The sequence below is a fragment of the Coffea arabica genome, chromosome 9e (genome assembly GCF_036785885.1).
Source record: "Coffea arabica cultivar ET-39 chromosome 9e, Coffea Arabica ET-39 HiFi, whole genome shotgun sequence".
Classification (NCBI taxonomy): Eukaryota; Viridiplantae; Streptophyta; class Magnoliopsida; order Gentianales; family Rubiaceae; genus Coffea; species Coffea arabica.
The window spans coordinates 39105220-39121486 of NC_092327.1; the positions used below are offsets into that span (position 1 = coordinate 39105220).

At 36.5% G+C, this 16267-nt stretch overlaps 1 protein-coding gene and 1 pseudogene across 1 annotated transcript; both read right to left on the bottom strand.

The window, feature by feature from the left end:
• Positions 1-4247: 4247 nt before the first annotated feature.
• Positions 4248-12428, bottom strand: LOC113710633 (uncharacterized; annotated as a pseudogene).
• Positions 12429-12928: 500 nt separating this feature from the next.
• On the bottom strand, positions 12929-15018 carry LOC113710632 (probable pectate lyase 4). The gene is given in 5 exon segments (XM_027233748.2): positions 12929-13156; positions 13295-13433; positions 14035-14138; positions 14291-14467; positions 14469-15018. Coding segments are annotated over 5 exon segments (1179 nt in total). The 5' UTR covers positions 15000-15018.
• Positions 15019-16267: the final 1249 nt, after the last annotated feature.

A 16267-nucleotide genomic window follows, 5' to 3' on the forward strand; every position in this document is an offset into this window, starting at 1 on the left:
TAACAACTATAGACTTGTGTATATACATTAAGGAGAGAAAATTAGAGACTACACTTTCATCTCAAGTAATAATATGATACTAAGGGGAAAAAATATTAAAAATATCGATTGCATATAAATTATATTCAATTTATTATATTTTGACTTTATTTCTTAATTTTTATTCCTTCAAATATTTTTATACCTTAACCTTAGCGCTAGCATTGAATGTTATACTTCTGAGTTCAACTCCTAAGCCCACAATCCTATGAAATTTGATAGTAACCAAAGGTTATAACTTGTTGCCTCGTCAGCTACTGAAGAAGACTTACTTGATCAACCTGAAAAAAGAATTGTTAGATTGAGTAAACTCAAGAAAAATTATTAAAAAGAGAATCAACTTCTAGGATTCATAACTATACAACACACTAAATCTACTGACCAAATTCACATCAACTAATCAATAATATTCCTGCAACTCGTCAATTAGTTAACCATAGACATATTTTAGTTAATGGTCATATAGTAGATATACCAAGTTATCGCCGCAAACCCCGAGATATTATTACGGGGAAGGATGAACAAAAATCCCGAGCTCCAATTCAAAAATCTCTGGATTCATCCACTCAAGAGAAATTGCCAAGCCATTTGACCTTTTACCCATTTCAACATAAAGGATTGGTCAATCAAATAATATATAGTAAATGGGTCGGTTTGAAAATAAATGAATTATTAGTCATAAAATATTATTCTCGACATACTTAAACCTAACTAAACTAAATAAGGGTTTGGACATTTTTCTGCCCTTTCGTCAAAGTAAATTAACCTAACGTTAAGTAAGAAAATTGACCTGAATTTTCTTGCTTTTATTTATCATTAAAGGAATAAATATCTAAGTGAATATATAGAATAAAAGCAAGGAGTGTAGAAGGAAATTTACAATGAAACATAAATTTACAAAAGCAAGGAAAATCACCAATTTCATTTACCTTTCCACAAGATTTTGAGTAAATTCTTCAGCCTATTTGACAAAAAAATTCACAACCAAATTAGCAAAATCAAATAAGTCATTAACAACCTCACTAGTTAACGATAATCCAATATACAACATATTAATCAAGAAAAATAGACTTAAAATCTTGTCCATAGTAATAAAATATAGTAGAAGAAAATTCCAAAACTTTAAAGCAACAAAGAAATACCTGGCAGACTAATGAAAAGCTTAATATGACAATCAATTGGGGAAAAATAAATTAAAGTAAAGGAAGAAGAATGGTAAAGTATTATGAAGATTGAAGTAACGGAAACGAATAAATAAAGTTCAATATAAGGAGAAGTAACGGAAAAAGAAGGAAAATAAGCATCCCAATTCTAAAGTAATGGAAACTTAACGGTGGAAGTAATTGCGCAATGGATTGCCTAGCTTTTATTCCTCGCCAACAGAACTAATCAAACACCTCTTAGGATGAAAAGGTAATCATACCACCAAATTCTTTGCATATATAATTTGTACTCAACTTTAAGATGCATCTTACCCATGTGTGAAATACCTATCCTGACCCCTAAATGAGGCGGATGAAGGTCAAAGATTGAGTTTATCACAAACTCCTTTTTATATAATATACTGGGGAGGGACAGCCCGCGTGACTCCTTTCTATATAATATACTGGTGCTTGTAATTCAAGATAATTAATAATTATTGTTTAATATTTTGTAGTATAGAAACTGAAGTATGATGATTTTATCATGTGATTTTAATAGAAAAATCATAAGTTACATAGTGAGTCAATAAAAATAATGTGCAATGAGACATCCTTATCATTATACTATATAAGAATCCGTTGTGATCAAAAGTTATGTTTGAATTTCAATTACAAAGATAAGGGTAGTTTGAAAATGTAAGAATGTTTGAAGTGCAATTGAAAAGTATCCAAAGGTCTCTTCTAAAACTTATCCAAGATGATAAAACATTTTAAAGTATCAATTGGACCCTTCATCTCTCGAATCTATATATGTTCGTGAAAGATCCCTCAAGCAATGCTTCTGATTTCTCCCTCGACTTAAGCTCAACCTGAATTATCAAGTCAAGTTTATCCAACAATCACTTTGCGTCCAATCTAATCTAAAATAATTTTATTTTTGACTAACTATTTATATAATTTGGTGGGCATAATACGACTTAATCACATGTTTCTTACAGAGATAATAATGCCCAAAAATGATAGATAAATAAGAAACTTAAGTGGTTTTTTTCAAAGTTTTGTAGAAACTATTCAGATTTGGTGTTTTTTGCTAGGAGCATTTCTTTATAATATCTTAAATAAGTTCAAATCTGCATAATTGTTAAAGATCTGAATTGAAACTATCTTGATTATAAAAAATTGGTGCAAATAATATTTTCTAAATTTGAAATTGTAGAAAATGGTAACTAAAATCAGAAGAAATTCCTCATACGAGTTCAAATTGCAAACTATAGGTAGAAACTGCTTAATGATATTTTCCAATGTTTACTTGTATAAGTATCCAATATAGCATCTCTACTTAATTGACTTGTTTGAACTATGGATAATAGTTGGTTCAATCAAATCAAGAAACATTATTTATCATTGTACAAAATACAATTATGAGTAAATGAATTAATACAATGCAATCAAAATGGTACTATAGCTAAAGCATTTAAACTCATCAAGTTCCACTACAAATTCTTTTAAATAGCATAAAAAGTAAATTTTTTGTATTTGAAACTATATAAACAGTAGAATACAAGAACGAGATCATAACATGAAAAGCAAATAGAGTGCAAATGACATCTTAGTACTATGTAGCATGATTAATTTTCTTTTTTAGTTTCAACGAAGTACAAAATTCTAAGTTAATAAATTTTACAATTATAAAATTCTCAATTAAAATAAACACAAGCTGAATTCCAAATTACATTACATGAAAAAATAACTACTTGAACCATAACTGTTGGAATGTAGTCAACAGATCTCTGGAGTCAAGAACAATAGGAGAAAGTTCATGAGAAATAAGGTTATTTGACTTAAATAAAGAAATAATACCTTGGCTGAGGAGAAGAAGATGATAAAATTGCTTTTCTGATTATTTTAGAAAGTGACAACAGTATCTCAAATTGTACTTTGATTAGAGACAGAATCTCTGGGATCTACTAAGGAAAACAATACAATTAACTAGTTTTTGGAATTAGAAGTATCAAAAAGCAAATTATATGGAGTTTTTGGATAAACCAATCATCAGAAAAAAAAAAACTACAATCGAAAAAAACAAACCCAAAGAACTCACCTCAATTTAAAGGAAAAGCTACGCATTCCACCAAATATTTAATAACCATAATAAAACCAAAGGGGTGAAACCGAAAAAGAAGAAAGGGTATCGGCTAAACATGGGGGCATAAATATGATAATGATTGTTCAAATAATAATTAAGTTAATTAATTGTAATTAAAATCCAATTATGTAAACATCCAATTAATTCCTTAACGGATGAGAGATGTTTCAAGAAATTGGAAGGCTTGGATGTCAGTATAATAAATGATTAAAAGGGCTTTTATGTAATTCTATCAAAACACAAGCTTAATTCAGTTGTACTTGATACTCAACTTGGCACCAAACATTGTAACATACCAAACCTGCTCCTAACCTTAAATGCCTGAAAGGTTATATATGTAATTATAGTGAAATTAAAGCTATAATAACTTGTACTCAATGTTTCAATTACACTTCAAACACTCTTACATTTCCAAAATAGCCCCACCCTTGCGGTTGAAATCTAAAAACCGTCTTTGTCCTAAACTCGTTCTTATATGGTATAAGGAAGTAAATTATCCACACTTGTTTAAGATAAATTTCTCAAAACCTTGAAGTATCGCTCTGTTTTTTTTTTTAAAATCTTTTTTTATACTAATAAAATTGGGCAAAAAGTCCCAGTGGCCCTCAAACTATTAGCCGGATGAACTTTTGATCCCCAAACAATTAAAAGTGAATTTTTGGCCCTCGATCTATCCAAAGTACAAAATGTTAGACCTTCTGTCAAATTTAGCAGTTAATACTAACGGAAACTACAATCACGTGAGACGCATGCTGAAATATGAAGGGCATTTTTGTCCACAATAAGCTGTGTTTCACTCGGTAAAATAGGACTTCTTCCCGAACAGAGTTGAACAAAGAAAAAGTCCGTTGCAGCCGGAAATTCATGCGGTTTTGTGAACCATATCGGAAGAAAAGAGTAAAATAGAAAATCCGAAAGAATTAGTAAGCTTGCAGAACTAGCCTCTTACTGAGCCTCTTGATTTCTCTATCCATTTGACCAGTAAGCATCAATCTAAACATCTTGAAATCACACAAAAAGGACCAAAAGTGATGCCCAAAAGTTGCAGGAACATTTCCTTCCACAAAAAAATGGGCCAAGTCATATCCCAACAAGGGCACAAGGATCACAAACCACCAGTTGAAAAGCATTGAATATATCAAGCAAATAATGCTACAAAGCGTGCCCACAAAATGTGATAGGGTATAATTTGTTAGTAATTTTATTATTAATTTCCCCTTTTATTTCTGACAAATATTGTGTTAATTGCTGACATTTACTTATATTTGGTACCATGACTTAATTTCAGGAATGAAGCAGAAAACCATAAAAAAGGAAGGACTTTATGGAAAATAGGGAGACTTCTAAGGGCTTCAATTCTTGGGCCCTTGAATTGGTGGGGGACCACAAGCTAGTGGAAAGCATCTAGTCATTTGGGCTCTTAAAAGAAAGTTACGGGAAAGAGACTTGGAACAAGAAGTACTTGGAGGGCTTTGTCCACATGCGTGGGGACCACCTAGATAGCCTTTAGTCATCTTCCTCTTGTTGCTTAAATAGGGATAACGTAGAGTAGCAGGGACATCGAGGGCTTTAGTTTTAGTTTTTTAGTTTAGTTCTAATTTCCTTTCTTTGGACTGGCCTCTGACACACGCCAGGTGTTCGACAATATTCCCCAACGGGGAGATTTTCTCATGAGGCGTGGTTAAGCTTTTCTAGTCAAGGGGACAACTGACGATTTGGTTCGACAACTACTGTGAGATCGAATCTGTTTTAATTGTTTTCTTCATTTATTGGTATTTATATGTTCCTTGATTTTAATTGCTATGGCCTTGTGTATGATTGATTAGTGCGCAATAATTAATTATTCATATAGGCTATTTTTGCTAAATAGGGGTAATTGAATCCGTAATTGTTCGTTATCTTTATCTCAGTAGCAACTGGCGTAATTGGATTTATGTCTGGGGAACATATGATCTAGCTTAAACAAACCCTCGTAGCGTGTTTGTTGGTTAGGATTGGGCCTTTCTAATTATTAATGCAATCTAGAAATTAAATCCTACGGTCGTACCTAGGGTTATTTTTGGGTTAGAGAAATAGCTAACGGTCGTACCTTAGCTATCGAGAAATTAAGGAAGGGTTGGTTGTTTATCGTGTGCATGACAACTATAACTAATCTATTGCTAAATGTTGGAATTATTTCTGCATCAATGATCAGTGCATGAACCATTTCTGAAGTGTACCCTTGGCTAGAGTTTCCCCAATCATTTCTTTTAATTAATTATTTTCTGCAGTTAATTTATTTAGTTAGCATTTAATTCAAAACCCCCATATCTGGAACTTGAGAAGAAATTAAACTATCCCCAGTCCCTGTGGATTCGACCCTGCTCACCGCTATATACAAAATCTGTATTTTTCTCGAGTAGGTATTTATTATTGCACAGGTTCGGCACCTGTCAATTTTTGGCGCCGTTGCCGGGGACTGGTGTCAGATTAATTTGTTTCTTTTTTTTTTAGTTCGCCTTGTTTTCATTTTCAATTTATTTTTCTTTTTTTTTTATGGCTGCTAACATTCCATATTTTGATGATAGACTGGACTTTGTTCCTGAATGGGGTTATGAGACTCATGTGTTTCCTAATGATCAATGGGATAGTGCAAATTGTGGAACTTATTTTGACTCAGGTTATTCAACTGACACATGCCCCGCATTTCAAGATAATCTAAGTGCTCCAATTGATACTTTTGGAGATTTTCCACCCCAATATCAAATGCAGTATGACCCTTATTCAAACGGGTATGATCAAGGATGGTGGGATAATTCCAATTTTGATTATGTGACCGGGCCAATGGATTTTCAACAGCAAGAGTCTCAACAACCATCGTCCTTGTCAGGTATGTCTTTTCAGGAATTGGGTGAATTATTTATTAATACATACCGATTCCAACAGGAGACACAAATGAGGAATGAGATGATGAAGGATCCAATGAGTTATCTGGCAGATCAACTATGTCTATTGATATCCAAAATGAATCGATTGGCTTCTCAAATGGAAGAATTGTCCTCGGAAATCATTGTTGATTTTGAAGAAAATGAGAGTGCAATTTGCTTGACTAGTGATGAGGAGATGCAAGAGTGTCAAAATGAAAAATGTACAGATGCAGTTGAAAAAGAAGCCGAAAAGGAAGAAATGGAATCCCAACCGCAACCCATTCAAGTGAATGAATCCAATGAACAATCTCCAAATGCGGTGACATCTTCTCTACTCCTTAATCAATATTTTCCTGACTCCTATTCTTCAATTCCTGTTACTGAAATTGATTTTATTATACCAGAAAATTTGAAATTTCATGACAGGAATAAATTAAGAGTGGCAATGGAAAAATATCTTGAACCGAAGAATGCATGTGATGGAGGAGTGAATGGAGAATGCAAATTATCGTTGACTTGTTTAGCACCATTTACTAGTCCATGGAAGCCCGCAACTCGTGTGCTCAAGGATTACTCTATTTACGAGGGTTACCAGGATCACATTGAAGATGAAGCATTGAAGCGAGTCACAAGATTTTATCCTCCGTGAACAAGCATAGCATGTCTAGCCAAAGACATTAAAGAAAGGCGCTTTTTGGGAGGCAACCCAATTGTTGATTTTGTTATTTTTGTGTTCAATTTCTTAAATATGTCGTTTCTCACTTGGGTACTAATCACTCTTGATGTTTCCTCACTATGACCAGAATAGGTAATCTTGGCGTGCCCACGTGGTGTTTGTATCTCCTGAGGTCAGAGGATGTTTGTCAATCTTGGCGTGCCCACGCGGTGTTTGGGTCTCTTGAGGTCAGTGGACGTTTACTAATCTTGGCGTGCCCACGCGGTGTTTGACGACCCAAAACATGAAAAAAAAATAAAAAAAAAATAAAATAAAGAAAATTTATTTTCATTTTTCAGTTCTGTGTTTCCTTCAAAAATTCAAAATTTGAAAATTTTTAAAAAAAAAAACAAAAACAAAAAAAAAAATTTTTTTTAAAGAAAATAATAAATATAAAAAATTATTTCTTCTTCTTCACTTTCAGTTTAGTTTCTTTCAGCAATTCGTTTTTTTTGAAATTTCAATTCGAAAAAAAAAGAAAAAAAAAGAGAAACAAAAATAGACCAAAAGCTGTTATTTTTCTTTTCTTTTTCTTTCTTCTTCTTTTCTTTCTTTCTTTTCTTTCTTTCCTTTCCTTTTCTTCTTCTTCTCCGCTATTCCCCTGTTTTCCACTTTTCCTTCTCTTCTTTCGTTTGTCCGCCGCCGCAAGCCCACGCCACCAGCTCTGCCCAGCCACACCTAGCCGCCGCCTCCAAGCTTCACCCACGGCCTGCTCCAGTACCAGCTCTCCACCAGCGCGCGAGCTCGAGCTACACCAGAGGCGTTCGCCGCCTCCCCTGCTCTCCCTTCGCGACGCCACCAGCAGCCGCGGAGCTGCCCGCCGTTCCCCTCACTCTCCCTTTCAAGCTCCACCCGCCACCTCCACTCACCAGTGCCTTTGACCACCGCCAGCGCTCCTTCTTCCTCTCCTGCAGCGGCGCTCGTCCAGCTCCTCTCCACCCACGCTCCACAGCCGCGGCCACCACCTCGCACCACCATCAGTTCTCCTCCAGCTTCGTCTCCGACCAGAGCCACCATCGCGCGCTGCTCCCGCGCACGAAGTTTCGGCCACCGCCTCTTCCTGCCAACCGCCGCAACCTCCCTCTGCTCTCTCTCCACCTCGTCACCAGCTCACGGCCAACAGCTCCTCCGCTGCTCCACTGCTCCACCACCCATGGCCATCTGCTTGGTGTCTCTGGTATGAGGCGGAGGTACTTGTTTTTCCCAATTTATTGGCCAACTTTCTAAGATAAATTACTTATATTTGGAGTACTATTTCTGGAATAGATTTCTAGATTGAATTGGGCACAGACTTTGGGTTCAATGTTGAACTTTGGTTTTCGGTCCCTGCTAAATTAATTTGCTGAATTCTTGATGCCCTATGACTGTTGATTTAAGTTGCTAAATTATTCGGGCCTCTGCTGAATGGTAGTTGGCAATGTTGTGCATTTATTTAATCCAGCAATTTTAATACTTAGTGCATTGATTCCTGATTTCATGGCCATAGTTACTATCCCAATTCATTAGTTTGGGACTTCTTTTAGCCCTTGAGATTGATATTTTCTAGACCCTCTGATAGCTATTCTTATTTGGAAATTATTGGGAGTTGATTTTGGGGGTTTGCTGCTTTTGTTGGGCGTTTGTTGCGATTTTGGGTTGGGCATTTAGTTGCTGCTTCTGTGCACCATCGGTTGCGATTTTTAAGAGGTTCTTGTGGCTGTTTTAAGAGGTTCTGGGAGGCATTTACTGAGATTTTGTGGGGAAAGGTTTGGTATTTGTCTGCATTTGCGGATATCATTACTTATTGAATTGCATTTGCTGGTTCTTACAATAGTGGGGCTTCCTGTGATTATTGGTTCTTTTGTTGTATTGTTGGGAGCTGTGTTCTGATAGTGTGGGTAGCTACTTTCTGCGGTTGATTGTTGATTTGGGAAGCTACTGTGACACTTCCATTGCCTATTGCTCATTTTGTTGCATCTAATTGACTTGCTTGGGGTAATCTGCCCATCAATTTTAATTACTCAAGTCTTTGGAGCAGTTGTTGCACATTTGGACTACTTTGTTTCTATATCTGACTGAATTGGGACCACAAGTGCTTGTCAATTGCATTTGCTATAAGTATTGGGGTATTCGTATAGATTTTAGGAGCCTGCCTTGTGCATTTTATTGTTTGGGTTGCCTGCTAGTTACCATGGTGAAGCCACGATCCTCCCCCAGGGGCCGACGACTGGCTCCAACTTCCGATGACAGTTGAGAGACTGGAGACTCGAGTGACCCACATTGATATCGACTTGCATAACATGGCGCAGAATTTGGCAGCACTCCGCCCGACCCGCCCCTGTTTTGACGATTTCAGGGAAGTTCCGTTGCCTTTCGCCTTGCTATTACTATTTATTTATCACATTGAGGACAATGTGTGAATTAGGTGTGGGGGGAATGGTCAGTTTGGGTGCTACATGTTTCCAGTTTTCCGTTTTTTGGGGTGTTTTTCCTATGTTTTTAGTTTAAGTGTTTTCTGTTTTAGGTGTTGCTCCTTTATCCCTTTTGGGTGATTTTCCCTTGCTTCTATATTGGTGAATATTTTGGCAGCTCACTTTTTCTTGTTAGTTATGGTTTGTACTATGAGTTGAGTTACAGTGGCAAGTAAAAGCATGCTTTCTTGGTGAATACTTTGAGTTTAACGACGTGGTGCAATTTATGGCTAACTTGTTTAGGCAATATAAATATTTTGCTGGCACTGTTGTGTAGTTTGGTCTCCTGTTTACCTTAGTCTCCATATTTAGGACATGACGCAGGCTATGATCTATAATTATTTGGTATCTTGGTGTTTTATGGTGAATAACGTATGGCTATACTCCGCTAGTGTCGCCACCCAGTAACCGGGGGTCTTCACCACACGTGTCGGCTCTCGCGTTAAAAAGTGGCGATATCTATGAGTAAGTGGTCCTGGAGCTGTGAAAAGTTGAGTAACTGGGCTCTTTCATCTAAAAATGTCAGAGTTCACGTCAAAAGACTTGAATAGCTTGGGACTCAGCCTTATTCGTGTAAAAAAAAAAAAAAAAAAAAAAAAAAAAAAAGACAATCAGATGTGGAGAATATGTGAGTTCATGATCATGTTAGCCTGCCGATCCTTGGTTCGTATTGTTGAGATTTTGGTTGCCAGTGGACTTAATTATTGACTGTTGCTAGATAGTATTTGGATTCCCTAAGCGAAGTGGCCATGAATTGGACAGGTCTATGAATTTAGGAGCTAACCGGGAGAGACATGTTTTGACACTTAGTCACTAGATCTTGATTCTGGGTATAAGCACAGCTGGCTATGATAATGAGAAAGCTAGCCATTGTTGAGTTGGATTTTTCCCATGCTTGAGGGCAAGCATGATTCAGGTGTGGGGGGAATTGATAGGGTATAATTTGTTAGTAATTTTATTATTAATTTCCCCTTTTATTCCTGACAAATATTGTGTTAATTGCTGACATTTACTTATATTTGGTACCATGACTTAATTTCAGGAATGAAGCAGAAAACCATAAAAAAGGAAGGACTTTATGGAAAATAGGGAGACTTCTAAGGGCTTCAATTCTTGGGCCCTTGAATTGGTGGGGGACCACAAGCTAGTGGAAAGCATCTAGTCATTTGGGCTCTTAAAAGAAAGTTACGGGAAAGAGACTTGGAACAAGAAGTACTTGGAGGGCTTTGTCCACATGTGTGGGGACCACCTAGATAGCCTTTAGTCATCTTCCTCTTGTTGCTTAAATAGGGATAACGTAGAGTAGCAGGGACATCGAGGGCTTTAGTTTTAGTTTTTTAGTTTAGTTCTAGTTTCCTTTCTTTGGACTGGCCTCTGACACACGCCAGGTGTTCGACAATATTCCCCAACGGGGAGATTTTCTCATGAGGCGTGGTTAAGCTTTTCTAGTCAAGGGGACAACTGACGATTTGGTTCGACAACTACTGTGAGATCGAATCTGTTTTAATTGTTTTCTTCATTTATTGGTATTTATATGTTCCTTGATTTTAATTGCTATGGCCTTGTGTATGATTGATTAGTGCGCAATAATTAATTATTCATATAGGCTATTTTTGCTAAATAGGGGTAATTGAATCCGTAATTGTTCGTTATCTTTATCTCAGTAGCAACTGGCGTAATTGGATTTATGTCTGGGGAACATATGATCTAGCTTAAACAAACCCTCGTAGCGTGTTTGTTGGTTAGGATTGGGCCTTTCTAATTATTAATGCAATCTAGAAATTAAATCCTACGGTCGTACCTAGGGTTATTTTTGGGTTAGAGAAATAGCTAACGGTCGTACCTTAGCTATCGAGAAATTAAGGAAGGGTTGGTTGTTTATCGTGTGCATGACAACTATAACTAATCTATTGCTAAATGTTGGAATTATTTCTGCATCAATGATCAGTGCATGAACCATTTCTGAAGTGTACCCTTGGCTAGAGTTTCCCCAATCATTTCTTTTAATTAATTATTTTCTGCAGTTAATTTATTTAGTTAGCATTTAATTCAAAACCCCCATATCTGGAACTTGAGAAGAAATTAAACTATCCCCAGTCCCTGTGGATTCGACCCTGCTCACCGCTATATATAAAATCTGTATTTTTCTCGAGTAGGTATTTATTATTGCATAGGTTCGGCACCTGTCAAAATGCCAACACCTGGTGGCTGGTTTCGAGTGTTGATTCATGTAAAATAGCCAAAACTCCTCCACGCTTCAGAAATTCATACCTCAAATGCAGTCAGAGATCAGCCCGGATCAAAACTGTGGGGAAAAAGGGATCGATCTTTCCCATGGAAGAGATGGAAAGAAGCCCACTACAGACCCAAATCAGATAGTATATTTTATTGTAGTATACTCGATAAAACTGTTTTGCAATGGAATTTCCAATCTCAGCTGGAAGTTTGATTCAATTCCAGTGTGAAAGATCAACAAGTTTTGGGAGTTGCCGAAATGCCCAAAAAGGTTGATAATATTCAGCTAAAATTGGGTTAGGGGCTGGGATGCAAGATGATATTTTGGATCGATACGGACGAAGAGCAAATAGGATTTGACCGATATTTTGTAGAATAGAATTTTGCAAGATGATGCTGGAGAGGGAATCCTTCCACCCACTGATTACAAGTAGTTTGACTGTTTGTTTGGGATGTTCGAGAAATTAAGCTACCCAAAATATAAATGGGAAAGGTGGGTGAGGTTAGGGGTTTCAAGGATGGATGGTAGCTCACTCAATTTCATCTGAAAGAATTTAGGGGCAATAATCTATGAAGAGAACAAAGGAGGTTCGAAGGCTCGTCCCGATCCCATCTGCAACAGGGATCAACATTGTTTATATCTCTCATTCAAAGACGTGTGATTGCACGCACACCCCGACATAGCAGAAATTCCAAGTGATTGGTCCCTGGGCCTCTGGTCACTCTTTGCTCTCCACTGCATTTTGCATCACCGTCTACTTCCACGGTGTTGATAGTTGGGAAGTTGCAGCAATCGCCAACAATGGTAGAGGAAGAGATATTGGTAAAAGTAAACGATTTGGTCAAAATTATTTTTCGCTCCATTTTATCGAGTGGAACACAGCTCATTATGGACAAAAATGCCCTTCATATTTCGGCATGCGTCTCACGTGATTGTAGTTTCTGTCAATATCAACTGCTGAATTTGACAGAAGGTCTAACATTTTGTACTTTGAATAGATTGGGGACCAAAAATTTACTTTTAATTGTTTAGGGATCAAAAGTTCATCCGGCTAATAGTTTGAGGGCCACGGGAACTTTTTGCCCAATAAAATTACTAAACTATCGCTCTCAATCAACAAATTACGAGGTCAGGCCAGCTGTAGGAATATTTCTTAAATGTCAGTTGCCTGTCAACTTTTCCCTTGTTTGCTAAGTGTATATCTTTAATGGGGCCATCTTCTATTCTCTAATTATTATGAATTAAATAAGGAAAAGTAAGAGCTTAAAATCCGGAATCTACTATTTGATCACTTTCAATTTCTACATGGAAGATTTTCAACACAGCGGAGAGGGCCAGCATCACGAGTCAAACTAGTAGGAACTCCTTTTGCCGAAGCCACCTTAAATGCTTGAGATCTAGAATAATCAGGTCTCCAAAATTTCCCAGATGAAACAAAATATGCCCCGTTAAAAAATAAATCATTCTTGGATTTCCATGACCACTTCTTCCACCTCCGATCATGTGATATTCTCTTAGTAACCTGCCACAAAAATGCCACACCCAAACATCTCATCCTCCAGCAACTATAAACAACGTACTGAGAGAGATATATATATATATATATATATAAACATTTTCTTGGATGAATTATTAGAGAATTATATGAATACTCAAGCACCTCTTTAGTACGAGGATCATTTCGTGCAGTGTAGTGGTTGCCTTCGCTCAGTATTGTTGGGTGCGAGCTCCCACCGATAGCATAAAACCCCCATTCATCGTACTTATTATTTGCTACATGAGCATATCCATACCTAACCCTGTAATTTTATCAAAAGTTGCAAAATACATCCAAGTTGAGAAAATATTTAGACAAATATGTAGGAGCATCAAAATATATCCTAAACATGAAAACGTCGAATTTCTCCCAAACAAGAAATATCAAGTGGTTTATAAGCCTCCTCCCCATTTTCAAGTTACAAGTTGCTTAAAGAAAATGCCAACACATTCAAGCATATCACGAACTATGTGCTACCTAGTTAATTTAAAGAATTGAAGTTCACATTTTAAACATATATTTCTAACCAAAAGCACTTATAATTTATTTATTTGGGTAAAATTTGACCAACCAACAATTGATATTTTTATTAAAATGGGCACTACTAAGTGCGCCCAAAAAATTAACATGTACAAAATCGGTTTTTCAATTGCAAAAGAACATTAATTAGATGGTTCATAACCACCACAATAAATTGATCTAACAAACTAAACATTTGATGCTTTATAACGAGCTCAACAAATACGTAAACATTGAGAAGTCCAACAAAAAAAACAAGAACAGTAAGATGGGTTTATAATCACCAAGACATATTTTAAAGCAAAAGAAGCGAAGATCGCGATTTGATTAGAGCTTGATTTTACCTTGGCATTCTTTGGCCTAGTCCAGAAGCAAAATGGTTGAATACCACGGTAACATGCATCTTTTTGTCCTTAGGATACATATTTGAATGCCCTAACAGCATCACCTGTAAAGAGATTACATCAAAGTCATGACTACCTGAAATCAAGAAAATCCTTTTTATGGTTTTTTTTTTCCTTCTTTTTTTTTCCGAGTTTCCTATTAAATTTATTCTGGATATTGTACTGTATATATCCGTTTTTAACTTGTCCATTTTACCTTGTTATGCTGTGTGAAATAGTTGTTGGATACGGTGACGGCAGCTGATCCTTGAGTTATGTCAAGAAGACCATCTCCACATTTTGAAAGGTAGCAATGATCAATCCAGATTTTGCTAGATGAAGTCACTCGAATGCCATCTCCATCAGATTGATAACATGATCTCTTTACAGGTACTTGTATTAACAAGATGATCGGGATCACGACGAACCAAGTCAAGTCTCCCACGCAAACAATTATGAATACTGATCCCATGGATAATAACATGGCTCACGTTATCGAGCCTGAGGCAAGGTCCGTTTGCAATCTCAACCCTGGCACCCCTTCCATCGATAGTCTTGTAACTACTAATAAAAAGTTCACCACCTTCCAAGGTTATGCTCATGTCCCGTTTAAAGATGATCCAAAGAGGTCTTTTTTGAATTGCACCATATCTGAGTGTCCCCTTTTTGGGATGGATCGGGTGGTCAGAAGGGTCAGTCACAACATATATGGCACCATTTTTGCCTCCTCGGGCATCAGCTCCATATCCTTTGGCACAATCAGCTAATTTTTGGCGATTGGAGGCCCACTTGCTGTCTTTTCTCCAACAACTATCGATAACGTTGAAACCGCTGCCGACTTCAGATGGATAGGAGTTTGGGAAAGAGGATATGTTTTGGGTACTTTTTGTCTGGTAGGCTTGAGTTATTATATGGAAATAACACATGATGGCTAGTATCCATGAAAGCACTAGGCAAGGACTTAAATTTACCATGGCAGAAATTTGATGAATTGGGATGAAAAAGAAGATTGAATTAATAGAATTTTTCGGCAGATGAGATTAGCGTTTTCTCACATTTTACTTGTATTGACTTTAGTTTCAAGTAAATATTACTGATTTTCCTTGCACTTGTAGTCTATACTAGAGCTGACGATTGCTCATAATAAGCTGAGGCAGGTAGATGAGGAAACTCATAGTTTGGCACTTAATGCGCTGATCTACATTGCTTTTGTCCTATTCTGTCAAAGCCTGCTGTTGTGTTCGTATTACAAGATTAAGCATGATTAAGAATTTCTTAGTTGTCCAAAAAGAAGAAAAAGAATTTATTAGTTGGTTACAACATTGTTTTCAAACTCGGACTAGACCCATTGGTTTGATCGATCAAACCAGGAACCGGTCAGATATTCGGTCCGAGTTATGCCAAAAACCATGTTGGAAAAAGTTCTATCAAATCCGGTCAAAAATAAGGTTGAACCGTGAACCGTGCAAACCGAGTTAATTTCTATGTTCTCATTTTGCTTGACTTGCCAACCGACCAACCCTAATTCTTGATTCTTCTCGTCATATTCACACCAGCCGTCACCCCCCAATTCACATCCCACTTCCCTTTTCCTTCTTACCCAATTTGCCTCCGAACTCCTCAGAGACATGACAATTGCCTCATCTCCCTAAGCCGATGACTTCATCTCGCTAATGTAAATTTCTCTCTTCATTTGTCTTTTAAAAAAAAAATTCATTTTTATTTATTGCAAGTATAAAAGTGTTAATCGGCATCTGCTTTGCCCTTGGGGATCGGCTCTATGCACTGATTTTGTTTGTTTTCATACCAGTTGTAGTTAAAAGCGTGCATCGATATAAGAAGAAGAATAGTAATAATTGATACTATTTGGGAATCAATTTTTGTATTAGTGTTTTTTCATTTTTGGCATTCGTATTTTAGATTAAGCTTCGCGTGTAAGTAAGAACTTGCCAGGGATTATACTTTGCAATAATTTGTGACATATGAATTCTAAGAAAAAGAACTAAAATGTATATATTGGGCCTAGAAAATTCTTGAATAACTCAATATATAGAAACTTAATATGTGAATGGCTAAATAAATACTATGATATGTTTTCAACTAAACAAAACTTATTATACTTCAATTTGTTCTGTTTTTGTTCTTTCAGATGATGTTGCTGCATCGAAGTTTTAGATTGAAACAAATTATTACA